The sequence below is a fragment of the Propithecus coquereli genome, unplaced genomic scaffold (assembly GCF_000956105.1).
Source record: "Propithecus coquereli isolate 6110/MARCELLA unplaced genomic scaffold, Pcoq_1.0 Scaffold438, whole genome shotgun sequence".
In the NCBI taxonomy this organism is placed as follows: domain Eukaryota; kingdom Metazoa; phylum Chordata; class Mammalia; order Primates; family Indriidae; genus Propithecus; species Propithecus coquereli.
The window spans coordinates 862,337-888,416 of NW_012150152.1; the positions used below are offsets into that span (position 1 = coordinate 862,337).

Below are 26,080 nucleotides of genomic sequence, written 5' to 3' on the forward strand. Positions count from 1 at the left end.
CGTGTTCTGCCTTTCTCTGAAGGACACAAACATTCACAAAGTGAAGATTCAAGCCAGTTTCTGCTAAATTAAAAACAGCTTTTTCGTGTTTAAAGTTTACAATACGAAAAATAATTTTCCTTTCTTGTTGGGGGGAGATGGGAGGAGGCAGAGGGAGGGGCAGGGGGCCCCAAGGACATTCCAAAACTGGCCCAGACGGTTATGCACAATCGATCTGGTTAGATACGGCAGCACCCCCGCCCAGGGCCGGCACCCCTGCCAGCTCGCTGGGGACAAGATGTTCCAAGGTGTGAGCTGATCCGGGGGACTCAGAGCTGGCAAAGACTTCTCACTGCCCCCGTGACGGGCCGTGCTTCCAGCAGGGAAGGGCTCTCTTTGGGGGAGCTCAGGTCGGGGGTGGGGCTGGAATGCATGGTGAGGGCCTGAGGGCCGCTGCTGCTTTCCTTCAGATGCCCCTGGCAGCGAGGGCTCCTTCCACGCCCCCCACCCAGTGTCTGTCTTAGCACCGCCCCCACCACCCCCAGCCTTACCCTGGGCGCCAGTGGCCAACACACAGGAGCACCGGGCGACTTGCACAGCCGGAGTGTGGAGGACGATCCCAGAGCCTCCCTGCTTGGAAGGCTGTCCAGGGACATCTCCGCTAACGGGCAAGTGGCGGCTCTGGGCAGCCGGGCTGGAGGCAAGGCCAGCCTCGAGAGTGGGGGCTGGGGACTCTCTACAGAGCTCTCAGGCCCACAGGGAAGGGAGATGACTTCGTGTTTCCTTTAGGACCTGCCCTGCGTCTCCTCCAGGGACAGGGGCTCCCAGGCTATCCGAGCTGCACTCAGGTGCTGGGACTGAGCAGATAGAGATGGTACCTCTGGGGAGCTGGGGGCTGCCTGGTGGCTGGGGGCTGGGCAACCAGGAAAGGAGCCCCCAGCAGGCTACCCCCGCCGGGCCCGGGTTTGCCCTCTGTCTGCTGGGTGCCCAGGGGGACTGTCCTGGCCACATTTCTTGCTGCCCCTGCACCCCCGAGCCCAAGCCCAGCCCCTCACCGGGCCCTCCGCAAGGCTGGAAAAGGCCAAAGAGGGGGAGAGCAGCCCCCAGACACGTGGAGGACACACAAGGAATCTGTGACCAATCAGGCCCAAGCCTCGCGGGTTCAGCCCTGGGCCTGCTCCATCTTTTCGCCATAACATTTTTATTAAATAAAGGGAAATATTAGGAGACGACGTCTGCTAAGATATGAGGTTAATTCTTTACACGGTGTGTGGGTCACAGAGACACGACATCAATCGTCCGTTAGCAGCGAGAAAGACACTTTAAGCTGCCCCGAGAGTACAAATCCCATTTATAAGACAGCAGTGCCGGCTTCTTAAAAAAAAAAAAAAAAGTAAAACAAAACAAAAAGAAAAGGTTTAGAGGTTCAGGCATCAGAATGAATGTGGCTGGAGAAGCCGCGAAGCCTGTAAAGAGTAAGGCTTCACCGCTGGCCTGACTTCCCCCAAGGGGGGACCAGGCTGGGTAGCATGTTGACCTAAACACAGGGCAGACCGATGGGAGCCCGGGCGGACACAGAGGGGTAGAAAGGGGGGAAGGAAATAAAAATCACCCAACAGACCTGCAAGATGCACATGCACTGTGAGATTCTGACCCGTGGAAAGGGGACAGCCTGGCCACCGGAGACAAACACAGGCAGGGCGTGTCTTGGCCCATCCTCCTTGGTAAGACCCCAAGTGGAAGGCCTGACACCCATAAGGACCGTCTCTGGGAGCCGGGTGTGTTTTCTCCTCTTGAAAGCAGATGAGTGAACGCCTCAAAGGTGCTGGGGACCGGATGGGAACAGAGACGGGAGCCGGGGCCTCCTGTCCCGGCAGCTCAGGACAAAGGGCGCAGGTGCTGGGGGACACGCGTGGGGGAGGCAGGCATGCGCCCTCGTCCTCCACCCACCCAGAGCTGGGAGTTTCAGAGCGGCCTCTCACTGCTCCTGCAGGTCCGTATGCTACGGAGGTTTTCGGTGAGTTTATTTTAAAAACACAAGCACGCAAGAGACTTGGAAGGGGGGTGAGTCGCATACCTTGGACTTTGGGTTCGATGCTAATGAGCTCACATCTGAAAGTCTGAAACCGTGGGGCTGAAGCGGGGAGAGGAGAGAGGCAAAGCCACACAACGGCCACCACAAAGGAGACCCCAGTTTCCACCCACCAGCCAGGACGCGCAGGGCAGCAAGGAAACCATGCCGGGCGTGCGTCTGCTGCCACGACACGGCATGTTGGCCTCCTGGCTGGAGGCTCCCCAGGCTGGACTCCAAGCCGGGATCTGCTTTGGGGAGGAAGGAGGCAGGGACCCCCGGGGGGAGCTTGTCGACACGGCAGGCCCCTAGAGGCCAGCCTGGGGAGCCGCTGGGGCTCTCGGCCAGACGGTGCTCGCCAAGCCCTGCTCCGAGACAGCGCGCAGCCAGGCCGAGGCCCCGGGGTCCCGGGGCTACCTCCTGGTCCCAGCCCGGGGCAACAGGACGGGGGCACAGGCGATGCCTGCGAAGGACTCCGGGAAGTGCAGGTCTCGCTCCCACTCGTCTGTCTCCGTGTTGTACACCTGCACGATGCCCGTCACGTTGTTGAGGCGCCAGTTGTAGCCCCCAACGATGTAGATTTTCCTTTCCAGCAGGCAGCAGCCGGCCTCCGACTGGCCCGCCCGCATGGGGCTCACGGTGGTCCACTGGTCCGTCTCGGGCACGTAGTACTCCACGGCCAGGACGTCGAAGCAGCGGTCCACGTGGTCCATGCGGCCGCCAAGGGCGTAGATGCGGCCACCGGCGCCCACCATGGCGTGCAGCACCCGGGGCTCGCTCATGGGCGCCTTGAACTCCCACTGGTCGGCCACGGGGTCGTAGCAGTGCAGCGCTTTCTTGTCCTCCACCGAGATGCCATAGCCGCCCGAGATGTAGAGGCGGCCTCCCGAGGCGGCACCGGCGTGGCCCCACGTGCGGCGCTTCAGCGAGCAGGCGTAGCCCCACTCATTGCGCCGGGGGCAGTACCTCTCCACCGAGGCCAGGCTGCCAGCCCGGTTGCGGCCGCCCGTGGCGTACACCATGCCGCCCAACACGTTCAGCTGGAACTGGATGCGGCTCTCCTGCATAGCCTGCAGGCGCAGCCAGCGGTTCAGGTGCGGGTCATAGCGATAGCAGGCGTCCACTGCGCCCTCGCCGCTGCGGAACTGCAGCTGCTGGCCGCCGGCCACGTACACGAAGTTGTCCAGCACGGCCACGCACGTGTGGCTGCAGCCCACCTCCATCTCCGCGAGCTCGCGGAAGTGGCGGGCACCGGGCTCGGGCAGGTGGTACACCTTGCTGCTGACGGAGCGGTCGCTGTCGGTGTAGGGCGTGCCACCAAAGGCGACCAGCGAGGGCACATCCGAGCGCACCGCGGTGCGCGGGGACTGCATCTCGTGCTGCCGGAAGGGCAGCACCTGGTAGCTGAAGGCCTCCAGCAGGTACCGGCGGCACAGCGCGTCCTCCACCATGACGTCCAGCGTCTGCACGCTGTCCACCAGCTCCGACGACTGCATGAGCGGGAAGCGGATGTGGCAGAGCACGTGGCTGGCGCGTGGCCGCCGGGCCGGGTCGTGCTGCAGCCAGCGGACCGCGGCACGAAACAGGTCGATCTCCGCGCAGCTCTGCAGCCGGTTGCTCTGCAGGAAGAAGACGAGGCGCTCCAGGGGCAGGCGCAGGAAGTCCTCCTCCTCGGCAATCTGTAGGAAGTGGCGGAAGGTGAAGGCGTCCACCGACTCCCGGAGCGAGGCCAGGCTGAAGGCGGTGGCCATCTGGCCGATGTGGAGGCAGGTCTCCACGCTCATGGCCGCCTTGAGGAACTCCTCGCACAGCTCCACCACGGGCAGCATCTGCAGGAACACGGCCGCACCCAGCACATCCTGCACGCAGTCGAGGTCCAGGGTCACCTCAGCGCTGTAGGCGAAGTCGATGATGTGGCGCAGGCCTCGGGCCGACACGCCCTTCAGCTCGATGACATCCTGGCTCGCCTCCCTCATGCCGCCCGTGAACATGGCCCTGAAGGTCAGAAACAGCATGTGGGCTCGGGGCAGCGGAGGGGCATCATGGCCAGCCGGGAGCGGCCTGGCCTCGGGAACGGTGGCCCTGGGACGCAGAACACAGGGTGCAGCCGGCAAGAGGGAAGCAGGCTGGATGCTCGTTAAAAACATGCAGAAAAGAAAAGAAAAAAATTTAATCCACCCCAAGCTGTGCATCTTCCTACAAACAGCAGCTCCCCCTCTGCCCTCTGCAGGGGCCCCACACAGCCCCTAACAACAGACCGTGGCTCTTGTGTCAGAGCTGCAGGAGGTCTGGGCCTGGGTCAGCCTCGCCCACGGGGTGCCGGCTGGGGCCCGGCTGTCCAGGAGGGTGGGGGCCGGCTGGACAGAGGGGCCGGGTGTGGCTGTGCCAAAGACCACGCCCCTGCAGCTCTGGGGACAGATCTGCAGCGCCACCGCAGGAGACAAGGCTGGGGCTCCGGAGAGACTTCGCGCCACAGTCCGCGGAGCCCAGCCCTCGCCTGCGCACTGGCCTGAGAAAGCAGCTCCGACTTCCCCAGCCTGGGTCTCAGCGACCATTGCACTGGGATGGGAGGTGACAAAGGTCCCCAGTGGAACACCTTCTGGGAGCTGTGCTGGGGTCACTGTGTCTCCAGAGAAAGGCCCAGGCTGTCAGGGAAGCACCCCCCACCCAAGCACAGCCCGAAGGAGCTGCTGGCCACATCCCCAGCCCACTGTGAGACCTCTGCCCTGTCACCGCACTGCCCTGCTCTAGGAGGTGGGGCTGACGTGAGAGCCGGGGTGGAGACACAGGTCCACAGGCAGGAGGGCAGCAGGGAGGCTCAGGGCTCTGGGTCATAGTCCCCCTCGGGCCCTTAGCGCACACCCCACAGGCAGAGGGGAGAGAAGCCCAAAGCTGGCTCCTGGGTAGCGGGAGGTTCCTCTCACGGGGCGGGTTGGCACCTTGCAATAACTCTCACTACTATCCGTGCACGAAAGAGGAGGAACTTCTTTCCTCCGTCTGCCCAGCAGATGTCCGTGCCCTGGTCTCACACCCAGCGTGGGCTGGGCCAGTGTGGGGGCGTCGCGGGGCGAAGACTGACATCCACCTGGAGAACTGCTCGTCGACGTCTCGGAGCCGCCGGGGGCAGCGCTCTGCCAGCTCCCCAGACCCTGCCCTGCTTGTCCCGGTGGGTCCTCACTGGCCTTTGGGCATCACGCGATGAAGGCAGAGGCAGTTAGGGCGACGGGAAGGCGTTTTGCCTTTTAAGGCCTCGCCGGCTGCAGTGCCAGCGCAGGAGAGCCTTTAAAGGGCATTGCCGGCTGGGCTGGCCCACCCATCCCCAAATCCAGAGTAAAAATAGCAGCAGCGCCCCGGTTGGCCTGGCTGTTGCGGCTCCCCACGACGGCCTCGCTGAGCCCACAGGGCGGGCGCCGGGGAACATGCCAGGCCAGGCGCCCCAGCCTTGGGGAACATGTGGCCCGAGGCGCACATCTGGGCTGGGGCAGGCCTGGGAACCACCCCGGGGCAGCCTGTTGTCTCTGGCAGGGTCACCGCCTGGCAGGAAGGAGGCTCACCCACTGGTCACCGAGGGAACGAAGGAGGCCATCCAGCCCTAGCCAGCCCCCAGCAGGTGACAAGAATGGTCCCCCTCCCTACTCCGTGGGGCCCCCTCTTCTGGCCCAGCCACGGCACAAGGACAGCAGACACACCTGCATGCCCACCCAGGGCCCGCCTGTCACTCAGGGGAAGTGCCCACAGCCCAGGGCGACAGGGAGGAGACCTCATCTGGGACGCAGGCGGAACCCGGCACACGGTGTCTGTAAGACACAGGGGTCACTGTGGACTTGGCGTCCCTCCGCCCCTCTGCTGTCTGCTTTAGGTGCCCATGTGAACATCCGACTGCAAAGACTTGTGCCCGTTTCCTGCCTCCTGGACCTGGCGGCCTAGAACGGCACCTGGCGAACAGCAGAATAAGGTCCCGGCCGAGCCCCGCCGCCCCAGGCAGGAGCAGCGCAGCCGGTGCCGGGGCCCGACACTGCCCGGAAGGAGTGCGACGCAAACCCAGGAGACCCGCGGGTTGACTGGACGTCGGGCTTCTCGCCACAATCAGAGGAGGGGCCAGCACTGGCCGCTCTCCCTCAAAGCTGTCCCTGGCTGGCGGTGACCCGGGCGCCCTCCACCCCTGCACAGCCCGCGGACAGACGCCCCTCCAGGCGGCGCTCACCTGAAGTAGTCGCTGCAGGCGGCCAGGACCACCTTGTGCGCGTGGAAGGCCTCCCTGTTGATGGTGAGCACAACGTCGAGCAGCTGGCCCTGGGCGCGGAGGGCGGCCAGGCCCTGCAGGAGGCTGGTGCTGTGGCCAGGCGCCGAGAAGGTGCACTTGAGGGCCCCGTTCTTGTCGGCCGTGCTGCGGGGAGAGCAGAGGGGGCACGCGGCCAGAGGCCTTGAGGTTCCCAGACACGAGACGACGTGGAAGAACCTCGAAGCACGAGGCTAGCAGAAGAGGCCAGACAGGAAAGGCCACATCGACGCGACCACAGCGCGCGATGCGACCGCGTGACGGGTCCGGACCAGGCAAAGCCACAGAGGCAGGAGCAGACGGGCAGCTGCGGCAGGGGGATGGGGAGTGACTGCTGACGGGGACAGGGTCTCCTTTTGGGGTGATGAGAATGTTCTGGAACTAGACAGAGGTGGCGGCGGCACAACACTGTGAATGCTACTGAATTGTGCACTTTAAAATGGTTGGTTTTACGTCCTGTGAATTTCACTTCACTAAGAAAACAAAACAAAGGACACAGGGGCCTTCTCGGGTGCTGCGCAAACCGGGCCGCAGCCCCAGCACCCTCAGAGCACACGCGCCCTCTGCGGTCCTGCCCCCATGACCCCCAATGGCCCATCGTCCCTCCCCTCCAGCCCCACTGGCCCCTTCGCTGTTTCGTTTTGGAAAACTTCTGTTGAACGGAGGCCTGAATCCATCCCTTTATCCTCAGAACACAACAGGAAAGGGACATTGTTGCCACCTCCAGGGTCAGGCCCCTGTGGGATCATGAACCCCCTGCCAAGACCCGCCACCCCTATCAGGGCCGAGGCCACCCTCCCAAGCACTCTTGCCCACCCCTGTGACCTCTGGCCCCATGGAACTTGCCCTCCCATTCCTGGGACCGACGCCTGCCCACGAGTGAGCGCCAGGAAAGTAGGCGCCGGTCTTCCCAAGAAAGTGGGAGCAGACAGGATGGCTTCGAGGCCCCACTGCCTGCCAGCCCCCAAACCACGCTGGGCATTAAAGAGCTGCTGTCAGACACAGGCACACAGTTGGCACTCGTTCAATGTGGCCGCTGCCACCAGAGGTCCCCAAGCTCTTCCAGGCCACTCTTCCAGAGACCCACAGGAAAGGACAGGTTACCAACCAAGGGGCAGAGGGGCTGCAGGGCCAGCCACTGACCACGGCCAGGCGGGGTGCCACAGGGCAGCACAAGCGCCCAACCTCAGCCCTGCAAGGTGCTCCGCGTCCTAGAAGGGGAGACCTGGCATGGAGGACCCTGTGTGGGGGAATCTGGAGTGGGGACCCAGTATGGGGGCCTGTGCTCGACGGAAGGCCTTCGAGTCCCGAGGGAGGAAAGACGCATGATTCAGAACCCAATGCCAAGGTCGTCTAGGGCTGGGCACCTGCCCCTGTGAAGCCGAACCCACCTCCCTGCCGTCCTTCCTGGGCCCCCCGTGTCCAGAGCTACCCTGGCCACTTCCTCCACCATCCGGCCTCGGCCTCAGCTCCTGCCACTTGCCCACACGGGCACTCTTTGGCCACCTGCCTGGGCTCCATGACCGCATTCAGCATGACGGGGCTGAGGGTGCACATACCATCTTCATTACGGGGATCCCCTAGAGCAGCGGTCCCCAGCCTTTCTGGCACCAGGGACTGGTTCCATGGAAGACAATTTGTCCACGGACCCAGCGGGAGGGATGGTTTCCAGGATGATTCAAGCACATGACATTTATTGTGCAGTCAGACCTCTCTGCTAATGATAATCTGCATTTGCAGCCGCTCCCCAGCGCCAGCATCACCGCCTCAGCTCCACCCCAGATCCTCAGGCATCAGATCCTCACAAGGGGCCGCAGCCCAGGTCCCTCCACGCACAGTTTACAGTAGGGTTCGTGCTCCTGTGAGAATCTAATGACGCTGCTGATCGTGGAGGAGGTGGAGCTTATGCAGCGATGTGAGTGACGGGGACGGCTGTAAACACAGATGCAGCTTCGCCCCCTCGCCCGCCACTGACCTCCTGCTGTGCCGCCCGGTCCCTAACAGGCCACCGACTGGCACTGGTCCATGGCCTGGCGGTTGGAACCGCAGCTCTGGAGAATCATTCGATCCCAAGGCCGGGCCCTGAACAGAGTGTCTGGGGACCCAAAGGCTACAAGCAGCAGCTCCACGTGACCAGGAAGGCCACCCCAACCGCACCCCGGCCCTCACCACCCCTCTCCACTGCGTGCTGGGCCCCTGCAGGCAGGGCTGCACCTCAGGGCCTCCCGGGGGCACCAGCACAGAGATACGCTGGTCAAGTCGGCCTAAGAGCCATCCCTTGGGTCTCCCCAGCCCAGGGTCCTTGCCTCAGCCATGCGCACTCACTCATTCATTCATTCATCATTCATTAATTCATTCAGCCCGCACTTCACCCATGGGGCCAGGCCTGTCCTGTGACACTCAGAGCCACTGGCAGCAGGGCGGGGGAGCAGGAAGGCAGACACCAAACCGATGGAGACAGAAGGAAATGTAAAGTAACCACCAAGTGCTCTGAGAGACTGCAGGGGAGTGGGGGGGACGCCTAAATGGAGACTGGGGAGAGGAGGAGGAGGAGGGGTCATCAGGCAAAGACGGGACGCCTGTGCACACCTCGGACAGTGGAGTCCCAGGACCCCCAAGCGCCCTGCCCACAAGCCCTGCGAACGTGCACCTGACACCCGAAAGGCACGTCCAGGCTCGCAGGGAGCTGGCGTCTCTGCAGAAGCACACGAGGACCTCGAAAGGGACCCCAAAGAGCCACGGCACAAAGATGGGCTGGATGACAAGGCAGGTGCTGCGGCGCTCACGGGGCACAGGGCGGGGCCATTCTCTGATTCTCTGGGTCTCAGTTTTCTTGGCTGTCAAAAGGGCTATGGATGTTACGGGGTTGCCGTGGGGCTCCCCAGCCCCCATCGCCTCCAGGAGAATGGGGGGCCACAGACCACCTACTGCCCAGCTTACCTTTGGGCTGGGAAGGTGGCGAGGCCTGGCAGAGGTCTTCATCCGGACACTACCCCTGCACACCGGCTGCATGCCCTCTCTGCCCATTGACCAGGACTAGGCCGTTGCACTCGGGAACCTGTAGCTCAGAACCACCCACAGAGCACCAGCACACAGTGGGTGCCGCGCGAGCCGTTGGCCTCTCTGTGGACACCGAGCCTCATGGATTCATTCACCAGCCCTGCCAGCCTTTGGCATTTTGCTTTCAGCTGGTCTGGTTTTTCCTTAGACGTTTGAGGAGATTTGGGGGGTGGTGTGGGAGGACTTCCTGAGCTTCCTCTAAGCCCTGGGGGGCAGGTGTGCACATGCACGTTTTTACCAGAAGAAAGATTTCACGCCAAGAGCAACTTCACCATGGGGCTGCTTGCTCAGTCCTTGGACTCATATTTACTGTGTTCCTCCATACATAAAGAGCATCAAGAAATGAATATAAACCCAGCAAAGAAAGATGCACAAAGAACGTGGGCTGATAGTTCATGGGAAAAGAAGCACAGCTAGCAGGAAAAGACCTAAGAGTCAGCCTTGCTCACAGTAAGGGAACTGTGCTCACTGTGGGAGCATGAAGCTGGACGACCCCCAGGAAGGCAGTTGGACAGACCTAGCTACATTCTAAAGGCTCATATCCTTGACCTAGCAACTCTACTTCTGAAACTTTTCCAAATACTGTCTCTAGGGGCCAGAGATGAGAAATAAGCTAAACACCCTTCGTGGGGTACACAGAATTACAGCACCTTCTGACAAAGGGCTGCCCTACAGTTGAGTGAGGAAGTTGATCCCGACACATCCTGGGGACGACAGCTGGAGGAGGAAGGAAGTGCAGAGCGCACACAGTGGGCACAAAGTGTCATACACAGGCATCTGCCTCTGTGTACAAAGAGCACATCTGGAGGGCTGAGAAGCGGGGCAGAGTGCACCTCTGGGGAGGAGAGAGGATGAGGTGGTTAAGTTTCACCGCCTCCCCTGCTGTTATCATTACTAAAGAATGGAAAACAGGGAGGTGACCAGCAGAGCTCCCAGGCAGGATCTCAGGGTTTCCCAGTGGGTGGAGAGGCTGCCCGGGACCTGGAAGGCAGGAGGTGGCCAGCAGGGCTTCTCAGAGGAGGCACCGGGGCTGGGCTGGGGTCTCCGCAGCCAGAGGCCTGGGCCAAGCGGCTCTGATTAGCTGGGAACTCGGCAGTCCCTCCACCACCCAGGCCTCAGCTGCAAAGCGGGGGCACATGACAGTCCCGGCACCTGGGGCTGTAAGAGCACAAGGTGAGCAAATGCAGAGTCCTTGGACAAGCAGCCTCATGCAGAAAGGCTTGCTGCGACTGTGCTGCCATTGGCATGTGACAATCGTACACTCTGAGAATTCAGACTCTCCTATCTGGGAGTTAGGACACCCCCGGCCCAGAAGCCGGGGTCAGGCCCATCGGCTGCTGGTTACGGGGTTGGGCCCGAGCTGCAACGAAGAGGGCAGGGAGCAGCCTGGCCCTCTCCAGGCCTCCTCCTTGCGCCCCCAGCAGTGTCCCCTGCGCCCCGTGTGGCTGGTTTCTTCCTCTTGTCTGAGGCCCCCTCCAGCAGCCCCCTACACACCAGGCTGTGCCGCTGCCCCTGGCAGCCAAACACACCCCCTGCAGCCCTTCCTGGGGAGCCCAGGGAGGGAGGAGACCAGCAGGGCCAGAGTCCCCCGTGCCTGGAAAGAGAAGCGAGGCGCGGCCAGGCGGAGATGGGCAGGAGGTGGCGCTGGGGCTGATGACTAAGGTCCTCTCCAGCCGGCCGTCGGGAGGAGGGGAAGGACCCATTACTCAGGCCAGCCCCAGACAGGGGGCGGCTGGCGCGGCAGGGCCACGGGCCCCCAAGAAGGCGGCGGCGGCCCTAAGCCTGTCCGAGTCTCCAGACGGCCACTCGAGTCACGGTCACCCGCACGTGAGTCATCGGAGCCAATGCGTCAGCAGCCCCAGTCAGGGCCGTCTCGGGAGGCCGCTCACTGCCCGCCCCGGCTGCACCCTCAGCCTGGATCTGGCCTCTGAGTGGCCGCACGCCCCCGCTGCAGGCCTGGCCTGGGCTCAGGGCCGTTCTGACGTGCCCCTGGCCCTGCATCCCCACAGCACTGTCATCAGGTAGCAGGGCTGGTCCAGGGCTCTGCTGGACATGGGGACACATCCAGGCCTACCCTGGGGACACCACCACTGCCTCCCTTGGGGTATCCCCTGTGCAGGGGCATATGCCGGGTCCTGCCTGGGGTTGATGTCCAGTGGGTCCCCATGGGGACCATCTCTTACAGGATTCTTGAAATATCCTGGGTTGCAACCGGTGTCACCTGCTTGCTACTAATGACCCCTGCATGAGCTCCTTGCCTCATCCCACCAGTCCTTCACGTGGCTCTCGCCAAAGGGTCTGCTCTGGGGAGACCCAGCCCAAGGCAGACGGCCTAGAGGGGGAGGTCACAGGAAGCTCAGAGTCACATGGACTGCAGCAGGGCCCTGGTGATGGGAGCTCTGTGGGGGGATCAGGAACCGAGGGAGGTGGGGGCCCAGGAGCTAAAGATGGGGGATCACAGCACCTGTTGGTATGGCCACCCCACCTCTGGCCCCCGCCCTGCTGCTGGTCCCAATGCTGTGGTCGCTTCAACATGACGGCAGAGATCCGGAACCCTGGAACAGTTCTCCTCATTGGAATGTCAACAACAACAAAAAAAGGCAAGAACAAGAAAGAATTTCACGGAAACATTTCTTTGGGATTTTGTAAAATCCTTTCCCACCCCCACACGGAGCCCAGAGCTCGGGCCAGCACGGAGTCTGCCGACGCACACAGGCCGCCTTCCCTCAAAGCAGAGAGCACGGCCACGGGCAAAGCCGGCTTTGCTTTTACCGTCCATGCAGTTCGAAGGAGCACAGCGGGTTGGCTCACGCCCCAGCAGATGCAAGGCTGCCCCAGGGTCCCGCAGTGCATGGGTGGGGAAGGCGTTGTACTTCAGGAGACAGTGGGGGACATCGGCGCCAGCTGAGAGCCTCTGCCCACTCCAGCCTCTGGTCCCAGCCCCAGGCTGGCAACTGGAATGCCAAGACCATCCTCAGAGAGCCTCGTCAGAGAGCCAGCAAGAGAGGGAGGCAGAGACCCAGAGAGTGGACACAGAGATGGAGGCGTCAGAGACAGGCGGGAGGCTGGGCTCCAGAGGTGTAGGGGCCCTGGTGGCCCAGTGCCCACCCGCTCTCCAGCCACACTGGTGACTTCTCTCGCGACCCCTCCCACCCACCTCCACCCTCACCACGCAGGCCCATGGACGGAGTGCGTGCCAGGCACAGGTCTGCACACACAGCCTCCCCCAGCAGCCCAGGAGGTCAGCACACTGGGTGGGACATCCCCCTCCGAGATGGGGACACTGAAGCCCGCAGCCGCCCCCACGGCTGCAGGTCGTCCTCGCTCCACCTGCAGCCTGCGGACTCTGCTGAGGCCCCGCCAGCTCCCAGATGTGCGCCAGGAGGGAAAAGGGTGCAGACAGCCGGGGTCCTGCACGCCCCGCAAAGGCCACCCCCCCGCCAGGCGCTGTTGCCGTGGTTACCACAATATTTCACAGCTCTGGGTACCGTGCTCCCAGCCCACAGGATGGAGTCACTGGGTTCTGGCACCTCACACTGGCCCTCAAACGCTCCGGCCAGCCAGCGGCCCCCACGCTCGCGTCAGCAAGCGTCCTCCTGGGACAGCTCAGCGGCCCCCGCGGCCCGGTTCCTCCCCGCCGGCAGCAGCAGCGGCCCCTTGCCGGGTCCTCCCTCCTGATAGGGGCGGCTCCCACTGAGCAGTCTGCAGTTCTCATTCCCTGGGCTCCGTGGGAGCAGAGGCAGGATCAGGGCTTCTGCGTGGACAGGCGTGGAGCCCAAGAGCGGGTGAAGGTCCCCACAGAAGAGTGTCCTTCAGGCCAGGACACCAAACTGCTGACAGAGACCCAGGGGAGGGGCCCGGGAGAGGCAGAGATATAAAGACAGAGAGACAGAGACAGGAGGGGAAGACAGAGACCCAGAGAACAGGGGATGGAGACCCAGGTAGGGAGGGAGACAGAGACAAGGGGGGCTGGCAGGGGGAGAGAGAGAGAAGAAAACCCAGCCAAGGCCCTGGAGCTGTGTCCCCGAGCCTGGGGCTCCCTCCCGGGGCATAATCAGCGAAGTTGTTTATTTCTCCCTCCTGGTCATCGTGCTGGTTGTTCTACATCTTCACAAATAATTTAAAGCAGGACCCCAGTGCAAAGGTCCCCTGGGGATCCTGCCCCCAGATGAGCACCTGGGAGGCCGAGGCTCGGAGAGGGCAGTGTAATGCCTGAGTCACACCGGACATTTTGGGGGGCTCGAGTCACACCACGCATTCAGGGGGGCAGGCAGACAGGTCCTATAACCCACATTCATCTCAGAAGAACCATCACCAATGCCCCCAACGACCCAGTGAAGTAAGAAAAGGCAGTCCCGGCCCACAGGTCAAAAGGTGAACCCCAAAATTCATGGAGCTGGGTGCAGATGGCTAAGGTTGCCCACCCTGTGAGGCTAGGGCTGCAGGTGCAGTGGTTTGCACGCTGTCACCCCAGGAGCACAATGACCCAGGTGGCAAATGACCCGGGGGGGAAAGGGGCAGGAGCGTGGGCTCGGCCCCCCACACCCACGTCTCAGGAGTCACTGTGTGCACAGGGCCCCCGAGGCCAGGCTGTGGTCTCCTGCCCCCACCCCCGCCTCTGACGGATGCCCCTGGGGGTCATGTGGGGCTCTGGCTGCTGCCAATGGCCGGGAGGCCCCTGTGGGCAGTGCCGCCGCCCAGACTTGCCCACCTCTGGCCACTTCCCAAGCCAGCAAAAAGGAAGTTCCGCTATCCAAAGAAAGGCCCCTGAAGGCAGGGGTGCTTAGACCCCACCTCGCTGGCCAGCAGCAAGCTCTCTGCCTCCACGGCACATCCCCCTTCCTGGCTCATGGCCAGACCACAGTGCTGGGGCGTCCCCATCAGAACAGCCCCCACCGACCGAGTGAGCACCCACTCTGTGCAGGGTGTGGATCCACCTGTCCACCCACCCGCGCGCCCACCCACTCCCTCACCACCCACTCATCTACCCTCCGTCCGCACCCACCGACCACCCATCTGGCTGACAAGCGTGACCAAGCTCCAGCCGTGTGCTGGGCACCAGGATGTGGCAGGAGACAGCATCCCCCACCCAGCCCCGGTGGGGCTCCCCTTCAGCCGTGGGGAGGCCGCGGGAGACAGAGGGAGACAGGGGTGGGGAAGACAAGCACAGCCCTGCCGGGATCACGGAGGCGGGCGCCAATGGGCGGTGGACCAGGGCTCTCCCAGCGTGACCTGGCAGCGCCACCCGCTGTCTGCAGAGTGGGGCTCCCTCCCTCAGAGGGCTGCTGGAGGATTCACGGGGCAAATGCACACCCTTGCCCTGGGCCGGCCCTGAAGAGTGGGGGTCTTACTCTTCCCGACGCTGACCTCCATGTCCAGCCTCCCGGCTCCGGCAGAGCCTTGGCGAGCATCTCAGCCCTCCCAGCCTCCGTCTCCCAACCCATGTCACGGTGATGCTCCTGGGCTCACCCACCTGGGGCCGTGGAGAGGCCAATTGGCAACCATGTGCTGGAATGGAAGGGCTGTGCCAGCCGAGCCTGGTGTCCCTCTGCCGCTTGTTTATTGTGTGGCCCTGGGCCAGTGTCTGGACCTCTCTGTGCCTCAATTTCTCCATCTGTAAACTGGAGATGATGGCAGTGGTCCCTTCTGAGACTGCCCACAGACAGGTGAGCCGCGGGAGCCAGGCCTGCACAGAGTGGGTGCTCACTCGGTTGGTGGGGGCTGTTCTGATGGGGACACTCCGACATTGCGGTCTGGCCGTGAGCCAGGAAGGGAGGGGTGCCGTGGAGGCAGAGAGCTTGCTGCTGGCCAGGGAGGTGGGAGGTGAGGGTGGGTGAGGTGGCAGGTGGATGTCTCCTAAGTGGCAGCACCAGGCTGGCACCCAACTCAAATCCTTGCTCACAGCCCAGTCCCCTCCACATGGCCTTCTGGCCTGAGTCCTAGTGTTGGGCACATGATCCTTCAACTAGATCACCCAGGAAGCCCTCAACAGAATTCTGCCGGACAACTGGACTTTGCACATGCCGTTCCTTGTGTTGAATGGCCAACCCCTTCTGCCCCCCGGACTCTCCGGCCTCCCAAGTCCACCCCTCTTCTGTGCTTGGAGCCTCTGCCACCTCCTCCTCGGCCCCTTCTCTGCCATGGCCTCCCTCGCACTCATGGCCCAGCCAGGGTCCCCATCCAGGCGCCCATGAGTGGACAGGTCTCATTCTCCCACGGAGGCAAGAGATTGCTTCTGGCAATGGCCCATCCCCCACCCGATCCCGCTGCGCTGCACTGGGAGACGGGGCCACCTGAATGCCCAAACCCTCTGCTCTACAGAGCAGGCAAGTAGGTGCATGACTGCGCAGCCCCAGAGCACCGCTCGGAAACCCAGCGAAATTCCAGCACTGCTGAATTCCAGCATCTCAGGGCAGGAACGTGCTGCAGGGTGGCTCACCCCACTGCCTCCCAGGGCAGGGCAGGCATCAAGGCCTCAGAAGGGACAGGGCCGCCACATGTGCAAACTCATCCCCAGTGGCACAGGGCCAGACACAGGCACCCCGTGGCTGGGCCTGGGGCCTTCTGATAACAACGCACATTTCATCAGCAGAAAGGGCCTGTCATGAGTACCTTCGTTTTAGGGGTGCTCAACATCCCTCCCCTCTTCTTATCAGGGCTCCTGTTTTCCTTGGGACCCTCCTGTGCTCCACTGTCAGCCCCAGTGGTGGGGATCAGGCAGACCCCACACCTGGGCTGAAACACAAGACATGTGACCCAGCCTGACCAACCAGAGGCTCCAGGGCTCCTGGCCACAATGATTCTTCCTAGAATGGGGGTGTGGTCAATCAGATCCAATCAGAGCCTTCCCTGGGACCATAGCTAGAGCCACCAGGATGGAGACTCACCTTCCCCGTGTAGTTGCTGGTCCAGTAAGGTGCAAGGTGGGGTCACCTTTTCACCAGGTGGGCAGCACCCAGCCAAGAGGGAAGGCCGAGCTGAGAGATGGGATCACAGATTCCAGTGGAATCCTTTGAGCCTTAAACCTTGATATACCTAAAACTGTACGTCTCCCTGAACTTGTTTTTAATGTGAACTTTGAGTTTTTAACTGAAGGCAGCAAGTGGGGTTTCTGGCTCTCATAACCAAAAGGGGCCTCGGATGTTGGAAGCCCCAGGTCTGTCCACAGCATTCCAGATGAGCCTCTGGAAAAACTGCCGTGGAGTCAACGCTTCTCCAGCTGCTGCCTCTCCCTGCACTGCTCACGAGCTTCCTACCAGGCCGGGGGACGAAGCCACACCGAGCGCAATGCTGAGAATGAGTGGGCGGCGGCCATCCCCAGCCGGAGCCCTGCCTGTCTGTGACAAGACAGTTGGCTCCACTCTGTCCTCCAGGGCTCCCCCAAAAGGTCAGCGAGCTGCCTGCGCCCCCGACCAACGCAAAAGTTCAACAACTCTAAATGCTAACAGGCTGGAGGCGTGACTTAGGTTGGAACAGCAGAGGGGCCCGATGCCATGAGCCTTGGTGAGGAAAACACCACCCGTCATTTGTGCAAGTGACTCACGTGGAGTGTAAACATTCATGCGCTCCGACTGCCCTTCCTCACGCAACAGAGAGCCGCGAGAACCTGAGCAGGGGGAGCCCTCAGAGGCCTCCTGGGACAGACCAGACGTCACCAAGGAGATGGCTCGGTTATGCCTCGAACTGCGGTCCTGGAAGTTTTCCACGGACAGGATGACTTGAGCTGACGTGTGTGAAGGGCTGCCTCGGCGATCCTCCGTGGGGCTCCCCTACGTGCCTGTCACCTCACAGCCACCTTGAGAGCCGTTACACCCACCCACCCACCCCAGGAAAACTCCTAGTTCTCAGCTCCGGTAACAGAAGATTCCGGGCTATCACATGTCTCTCTGCTCCCCTGCCTTCGGCAGACTGCCTCAAATTCTAACATCCCGTGGAGAGCAGAACTCTCCGGATATGCAGCCCAGACCGCTCCCGCCCAATTCTTTCTTTGACCCCTGTGGAATTTCACAGTTGTGGCGTCAGAAAACATCTTCGGCCTGGATCCTCGGGTGACCCCCCTCAAGGCCTTTAAAAGCCTGAAGGTCCAGCCCTCAAGATCTCCTCCCGGCCGAGCATGTTCAATTCCGGAAGCCCTTGCCCTCGCAGGAAAGGTCTGCGATTCCCCGAAGGTGCCGGTTACTTCCTCTCGGATCACAATATTTTCAGTGTGCACCGTGGTGGTGCGCACGGAGCGATCAGGCGTTCCGCTGCGTGGCGAGGGGTCTGAAATCGCGCTGGACGCGCACCAAAATCCGCCGTGCAGAGGAGGAATGCTAGGGAAACGCCGGCACAGCCGTTGGAGACGAGTGCTGTGAATTCTGCGGCCCTCTCTGGAGAGACATGTGCAAGGGGCGGGGTGCGGGGGGCAGGAAGGGACTGGAGGCTCGGGGTTAACACGTGTTAAGAGAGCCCGTCCGCACAGCTGCGGAGCGGCTACCAGAGGAGGAGGGCGGGGCTGTTGGCAGCGGGACCGGCGCTCAGCTCGGCCCCACCTCCCACTTCAGACTGCTGGGCGGGGGAGCAGCTGTCGCTTGCCTCCTTTCACTTCCACACACTGCGCTCACTCACTACACACAGCACGTGCAAAATGGTACCGTCGCTGGCTCCTCTGAGAGGCTGAGTGACGATATGTCTGTCGACCTCTGTGGCTCTCCCCAGACCCTGCCGGTTAAGTAAAGGGGGGAGGAGGAGAAGGATGAGGGGGCCGTTCCAGAAGCCTCGGGGTCAGGCCTATCCGCTTGCTGTACCCATTGCGGATTGTGGCGATGGGGGGAGACATTTGCGGGATCCACACTCAGCACAGCCACCACTGGGAACAGAGCTGGTAAAGTCCTGCTCTCAGAGGCACTGTTCTAGGGAACATGGATCTTTAATCACAGAGAATGTACCATGACAAGGCAGGACAGGGGACACAGGGGCGGGCGGTAGCGTCATGGTGGACAGAGTGTCCAGGCCCTGATGAGGCAACACTTGAGCCGTGCAAATTGTGGGGACAGGACATTCCAGTAAGCATGCTTTAGAGACCAGCAGGGATGTCAGGGTTCCGGAAGCCCAGGGGATCAGACAGATCGCATCGAAAAGTGGATTTTGTTCAGAGAGCAAGGGAGTCCCTTACCAGGTTTCACCTCAACTTCATTTGTAAAGAGGATCCAGAACCTTCCAGAGGAGGCAGGAACCTCCAACTCGGCCTCAGGACCTTGGGATCATTTGGGGCAACGGTGAGGAAATGACCATACAACTTCTTCTGCCTCCTGCTGGCACGTGGGTGCTCCACGCGCAGGGCCTATCTGTCCCATGAACGCCCCTTGCCCAGCACCACGCACGGCAGCAGGCACACGGGAGGCCTGTGACACCTGCCAGAAGGCAGAGAAAGGTGTCAAATGCATGCCGTCCACAAGAGCAAGGAACCAGGATGCCAGCACACATGCCACCCCATGGCACCCAACACCTTTGGCAAATCCCACCCCTTCCTTCTGGGCCCCAAGGCCCTCACGTCACTGAATTATTTCTATCTCTACCCTTCTTCCCCCTCTCTGCCTCCTCTTCCTCTTCCTCCTGCTCTTCCCGTTTTCCTCCTCCTCCAGGGCCCCCAACCCCAAATCCAAAACCACCCCTAAAACCAAAGAGCAGGTTACAATGAAAAAAATCAGAAAAAGGGCCGGGCATGGTGGCTCGCACCCATAATTCCAGCGCTTTGGGACGCCAAGGAAGGAGGATCCCTTGAGGCCAGGAGTTCGAGAGCAGCCTGAGCATCACAGTGAGACCCTATCTCTACAAAAAATAAAACAATTAGCCAGGTATGGTGGTGCACACCTGTAGTCCCAGCTACTCGGGAGGCTGAGGCAGGAGGATAACTTGAGCCCAAGAGCTTGAGGTTGCAGTGAGCTGTGATGAGGCCACTGAACTCCAGCCTGGGTGACAGAGTGAGTCCCTGTCTCAAAAAAAAAAAAAAAAAAATCAGGAAAAGAGAAAAACAAAGGGCTGGAGTGAGGAGAAAGCCTCACTTTTAAAGTGTCTGGGGGAGACACGGACATAATAAATACTAACGGCTGTGAGGAAGGCGGAAGGCGGGAGGACGTGCTGCGGCAGCTCCCCGGAGATGGAGAGATTATGATGGAGCCTAATAAAACCTTTCTTCCCCAGTAACCATGGCCGACGACAAGAAGGCCGTCCCGGGGGGTCATAGCTACCAGGTGGAAACGGCCCAGCTGAGAGACAATTGCGCGACACAATGCAGGGCGAAGTGTGCACTTCGGAGCAATTTCGCATCCTGAGCTCCCGGGCCCCCGCCAGTGAGGAGGGGAGGAGAGAGCAGCCTCCCTCCTGGAGGGGGAGCTGAGCCTCGAGGGGCAGATCAAGTGACCTGGATGTGGCCCGGCCCTCAGCGTGCCTCTGCTCAGCCTCACCTGCCCCGACCCCAGCACCCACCGAGACCCATCGGGCGCCTGCTCCAGCCCCTGCTGCTGGGTGCCAGACTCACACGCCGGATCTGCCCTCTCCGGCTGAGAAGTGACACGCTCCACTCTCCACCTCTGCCGCTGTCCCTTTCACGGCCACCGTAACGGCACTACTGTCTTCCCAACTGCTCAAGCCAACTTTCTCTTTTCCCCACTGACACAGGGACTCTGTTGGCAAGGCTCACTGGCTCCCGTGATCCTCTCGAGGCCATGGGGGCACAGGGGGCAGGAGGGTGGCAGCATCACCGCCACAGCGAGGTCACCACTGCCACACTAACACAAGGCACATGTGACCTCCCTAGCTCATTTCTTCCCAGCTACCCGACCTGCTGGGTCTGGAGCCCCATTTTCCAGATGAGGAATCTGATACAGACACACGTTGGAAGGACGGGTCCACAGACATCCGTGGGTCCAACAAAGCACCTGATGCCGCCAGATCCACCCACATGTCCGGAGAGGAGTTCGGTCCTGCTCTCCGAAGGGTCAAAACCCTGCCTCTCTCTCCCTCTGAGAGGAGAACAAGTCTAAAGGAACAAGAACCTCCTCAGAAGGGGCCAAATCGTCCCCCAAGTCTCCTAGCAGTGGTCAGGGAGCTGGATTCTTCCAAGGCCCTGGGGCTCGGTGGGAGCTACACAGGAGGTGGGCAGAGAGAGCCATTGAGAAAGCTTAAACAAGCAAAAGCCACGGAGCCGGGCTGGATTGTGACAACCCCACTGGGCGCAGCAGCCTGGCCACGACTTCCCACAGAAACACCTGCAGCCAGCACGTCCCTCACGAAGATGCCCCCGCCTCACCCCCCAGGAGTGCTGTGACTCAGCGAGACTGGGCCCCGTCCAGGCACCTGTAGGAAGCGCAGGCCGGGGATCGAGCATGCCAAAGGCCCACGTCTGGAGACCCTGCATGGCCAGAAGGTTCCTCCGGAACTCTGGCAGCCGGGGACCTCACAGCGATGGAATTTTAGCCGGGGAAGTGCGACTCCCTGGAGGGTTCCGCCCTCTGCTTGCAACACCCTGAGTGGCCCAAACCTCCTTCCCATCCCAGCCTGGACCCCCCCATCGCCCGAGCTGGGAGGAGGCCGTCTGGTGAACACTTTTGTGCAAGTGAGCCTGCAGCGAGGACCCCACCTCCCCGCGGCAAGCCCCCGCCACTCCGCACATCTCTGAGGTCAGTTTCAGTCATTAACGACCATCTCTACTAGGCAACGTGTTTTTTGTTGATCCCTCGAGATAGGAAGGAAGGAGAATAAGGCTTTCTCTTTCTTTTTTCCCCCCTTGGTTGCAGAAAAGGGAAGCTGGAACAAACAAGTTATATAACGTTGGGGGCGGTGGGGGGTGGGGGAGTGCAGTCCCTCCTGGGGACAGTTTCTTGAGTTGTGATACTGCTAGAAGGGCCAAGGGGAGGACAGCAACCGCCCCCACCCCTGGCCAAATAACAAAACCCTTCATGCCTGGCAGGCTACAAAGCCAGCCTCCCTCTACCCTTGGCGGCCCCACTAGTCTCCCCCAAAAGGCAAGGGACTAGTCCGATTCCACTGGACAGAGGGGACATCCTACCTGCCAGACTGCAAGCCTCAGAGAACAGGAAACTTTTCCACACCCCTATGCATCGCTCCCAGCCTCCTCCCTCCCGGCTGTATTCCCTCCGTACTGCCCATGCTCCAGGCACGCGAGACAGCGCAAGAGAGACGGACTCCCCATCCTCAAGGCACTTCCGCAAAGGAACACACGAAATAATGTCAGGCGGTGATCAGCGTGACCAAGAACACACAACAACTGTATGATCCGGCATTTCTGCTCCTAGATGTATACCCCAAAGAACTGAACAGAAGCGTTGGGACAGAAACTTATACAGGTGTGTTCACAGCAGCATGATTCCGTAATAGGCAAAAGGTAGAATATAAATGTCTGTCAAGTGACGAATGGATTAAAAAAATGTGGCAGGCCGGGCGTGGTGGCTCACGCCTGTAATCCTAGCACTCTGGGAGGCCGAGGCGGGCGGATTGTTTGAGCTCAGGAGTTCGAAACCAGCCTGAGCAAGAGCGAGACCCCGTCTCTACTAAAATTAGAAAGAAATTAATTGGACAACTAAAAATATATAGAAAAAATTAGCCGGGCATGGTGGCGCATGCCTGTAGTCCCAGCTGCTTGGGAGACTGAGGCAGGAGGATCGCTTGAGCCCAGGAGTGTGAGGTTGCTGTGAGCTAGGATGATGCCATGGCACACTAGCCCGGGCAACACAGTGAGATTCTGTCCCCCGCCAAAAAAAATGTGGCATATCCGCACAATGGAATATAACTCGGCCATAAGAAGGAATGAAGTGCTGATAACCGCTATAACGTGAATTGACCTCAAAAACATGACGCGATGCTGTGTGGAAGAAACCAGATGCAAAAGGCCACACAGTGTGTGATTCTATTTATACAACAGGAAAATCGACAGAGACAGAAGATAAAGTGGTTGCCAGAGGCTGGGCCAGGGGGACTGAGCAGTGACTGCTAATGCGGACAGGTTTCCTTTTAGGGTGATGCAAATGTTTTGGCTCAGTGAGGACTTGCCATATGCCTGTAGTCCCAGCTGCTCAGGAGGCTGAAGTGAGAGGACTGCATGAGGCCAGGAGTTCAAGGCCAGCCTGAGCACACAGCCAAAGCCTATCTCTAAAGAAAAAAAAAAAATGAGAACAAGAAAGAAAAAAAATTCCTTCTTGTGGGGAAATAGGAAAAAAACGTTTTGGAACTAGATAGAGATGATTGTTGCACAATTCTGTGAATGTACTAAATGCCACTGAACTGTTCACTTTAAATGGGTGAATTTTATGTTATATAAATTTTACCTCAAAGAAAACCAAAACACAGCAAGGTGACCAGAAAAAGTGTTCTACTTGAGCTTGGGTGGTCAGCCAGGTGGCTCTGAGAGCCCATGACCTCGGAGAGTAAAAGGATGAAGCGGAACGAGGCATGGGCAGGCTGATGGGGGGGGCGGTGCACCAGGCCTGGCTGGCTCGTTTGCAATAAATGAAGGAACAAAGGGACGAACAATGCTACGGAGGCCTCCACGTCTCAAAAGGATCTTCTTTTGATCCTTGTACCAATCTCCCTCAAAACCTGATCAATTTTCTGTATACTCCATCTTGCCACATTAGGGGGTCTCCCCACACTTGCACCCGAGGGATAAGACACCCCTAACCGTTACTCCAGACAACAGTGATTTTTCACTGGGCTGCTACTTAGGAGGCTGAAGAGGGAGGATTACTGGAGGCCAGGAGTTTGAGACCAGCCTGGGTAACAGAGTAAGACCCTGTCTCCAAAAAAAAAAAAAAAAAAAGTGCCTCTTTTTAGGCAAGATTTCTTAAATACATGACCCCTAAAAGAAGAATGCAGGGAAATCGGACCTCACCAAAATGATAAACTTATGCCTTGGGAAAGGTACCACCCAGAAAATGAAAAGACAAGCCACAGACCGGGAGAATATTATTTGCAAATCATATATCCAGTGAAGGACTTGCATCCGGAATATGTAAAGTCCTCTCAAAACCCAATAATAAAAAGACAACCCAATTTAAAAATGGGCAAAAGATTTGAAAAGATGCTTTACCAAAGATACGAACAGCCAAGAAGCTATTGAAAAAATGTCCAATATCATTAATTATGGAAATGCAAACTAAAACCAAAATAAGATACTGGCGCATACCTAAAAAATGGCTAAAACTAAGGACCAGCCATCCCACTTGTGGATGAGGATGAGGAGCAACTGGAACTCTTGTATGTTGCAGGTAGGGATGCAGAATGGTGCAGCCCTTTGGAAAAGAGCTTGGCAGTTTCTTAAAAAATTAAATGTACATCTACTAAATGATTCAGTCATTCCACTCTTAAGTATTTACCCAAGAGGATGAAAGTATATGTTCACACAGAGACACATACCCAGATGTTCACAGCAACTTCATTTGCAATGGTCACAATGGAAACCGCCCAACAGTCCATCAACCAGTAAATGGATAAACAAACCGTGTCCACCCACACACAACATCATAAGGGTGGACACAGTGTGTTTATTTTCATTCCACAGTGAAAAAGAACAAAGTTCTGATACTCACAACTACATAAACTTCAAAAACATTACGTTAAGGAAAGAAGCCAGATGCAAAAGGCCACGTGTTGTATGATTCTGTTCACATAAAATTTCTAGAAAAGACAAAACTATAGAGAGTGAAAGCAGATAAGAATGTCCCTGGGGCTGGAGGGGGTATTGGGGTTGACTGCGAATGGGCTTGGGGCAACTCTTCACGGTGATGGGAGCATTCTAAACATCTGGACTGTGGTGATGGATGCGCAACTCAATAAATGTATTCAAACCCAATGAACTATTCAGTTAAAATGAGTGAATTTCATGGTATGTAATGCATTATACCACGATAAAGCTGTTTAAAAAAGAGAGCCCTTGCCCCAAGTTATCAGAGTTTCCCTGTCCCTCTTGTCTGTCCCTTACTTGCCACCTCATGCCCAGTCATCAAGCTCTGGCCATTCTACTCCCTGAATGCCTCCCCAAATCCTCAGATTTCTCCTGGCTCCTTACTATAGGCATCTAGCCTTACCCCACACCTGCCCTGGAAGGCTGGTCACCCCTCTGTGCACACACCTCCCGGGCTTCCCACAGCCACCAGCAGACGAAACTCAGTGCTTCTCTCTGCCCACACACCTAAGCCTCAAGGTGTCACTCAGCATCCCCGGGAACAAACAGGGCCTTTGCCTCCTCGGTGTCCTGGCCTGGCCATCCCCCCCCTCCCTACCCCATCCCTGTTCCATCCCACCAGGCCTCCCAAGCCCGACTCACATGCCTAGGCCATCAGGCCATTCCTGCCAGCACCAGCCCAGAGTCCCGAGAGGAGGACCAACTACACTGCACACAAGTATCGACCAACTTCATCATTTACCACATTGACTGAAAATTATTGGCTCCTGGAAGCTCACCAGTGAGAAAGAGCCTGAATTTCCTCCTTGGCCAACAGAGGGTGGCGGGCTCCCTGGGGGGCCAGGGTGGGAGGGTCTAGCCTTGCCCAGTGGGAAAAGAGCAGGAGGTCATGCCAAGGCAGGTGTTCTTCCCCTCTGAGAATCCAGAACAACGCGTAAAAGCACCTACAATGTTTATGCAAATTCTGGGGTTCAAGCAACCCATCTCAGGACTTGGCCACGGGGAAAGGGGGCCTCCCCCTGACCAAAGGGGTGAATTCTGCCCGCTTGTCTGAGGGCAAGACCTTGCTTCAAATCCTTTAGCCTTGGGGGTGTGGGGAGATGGATTTGAACCTCATGGGGATGGGAAGATGGAGCCCCAAGAAGGACCCTCTCTGGGGTTTCTATAGACCCTTCAGGCTCTCTCACCATATTCAGGCTCCCCAAGACCACCCCAGCCCCTCAGGGCCTCTGGGACCCCCAGACCCCCTCAACCTCCCACTCTCAGGCTCTCGGTTTCACTTGAGCCCTCCACCCACAGCCTCCCCCAGTCTTCACCCCTCCCAGGTCCCTTCAGCACACTCCCAGGACCACCTTCAGCCACCTCAGGGTCCTTCAGCCCCCCCAGGAAGCCTTGGGCCTCAGCCTCCTCTTCAGAGCCCCCAGACACCCTCAACACCTCAGACTGCCCATGGCCCCTGCTCAGGCCCTCTCCGCCGCCCAGATCCTTTGGCAGCCCCCGTTCCCCCATGGTTCCATCACGGTGGGGAGCCCCTCGGTTTCCCTTCAGACCTCCAGGATCCTCAGGCCCATAGGGCAGCCTGCAGACGCCTCGAGGTCCTGGGGCGCCCAGCCCCCCTTCAGCCGCCCCCTCAGCAGCCCTCGGTTGCCCCAGTATCCCATGGGCCCGTAAAGTTCGCAGTCCCTGCAGAAGACCCTCGAGCTGGTCAGGCCTCTCCCTAGCCCCTCAGAACCCCCAAGACACCACATAGGTCCCTGGGCACCGGAACAGGTGCGGGCCCACTCTGCGAGCAGGTCTCACCTGTTCGGGCGCTCGGGGCCTGGGCCCGCGCCGAACGCGCCGCCGCCGCCAGCACCCCCGCTGCTGCCGCCGGACTCCGCCATCTTCCCGCCGCCGCGCTTCGGAGTGACGGGAGCCGCGCGCGCCAGCCGGGGAGACCGAGACGCGGGGCGCGGGGCGGGGCCGGGTCTACGGAGGGGCGGAGCCGGGACCAGGGACCAGGGATTGGGGC

General features: G+C 59.9%; 1 protein-coding gene across 1 annotated transcript; it reads right to left on the reverse strand.

The window, feature by feature from the left end:
* Positions 1–1,575: 1,575 nt before the first annotated feature.
* Positions 1,576–25,970, reverse strand: KLHL26 (kelch-like family member 26). The gene is made up of 3 exons (XM_012654110.1): positions 25,870–25,970; positions 6,255–6,437; positions 1,576–4,045 (listed from the first exon to the last, which is right to left on the reverse strand). Exons 1-3 carry the CDS (start codon positions 25,950–25,952, stop codon positions 2,464–2,466), a joined length of 1,848 nt encoding a protein of 615 aa, XP_012509564.1. The 5' UTR covers positions 25,953–25,970; the 3' UTR covers positions 1,576–2,463.
* Between the last annotated feature and the right edge of the window lie 110 nt (positions 25,971–26,080).

Coding starts and splice junctions, on each gene's coding strand:
- KLHL26 (XM_012654110.1), bottom strand. CDS start 25,952: ATGGCGGAGTCCGGCGGCAGCAGCGGGGGTGCTGGCGGCGGCGGCGCG. Junction 6,438..25,869: donor GGCCCCGAGCGCCCGAACAG/GTGAGACCTGCT, acceptor CTCTCCCCGCAG/CACGGCCGACAAGAACGGGG. Junction 4,046..6,254: donor GCCTGCAGCGACTACTTCAG/GTGAGCGCCGCC, acceptor TCTGACCTTCAG/GGCCATGTTCACGGGCGGCA.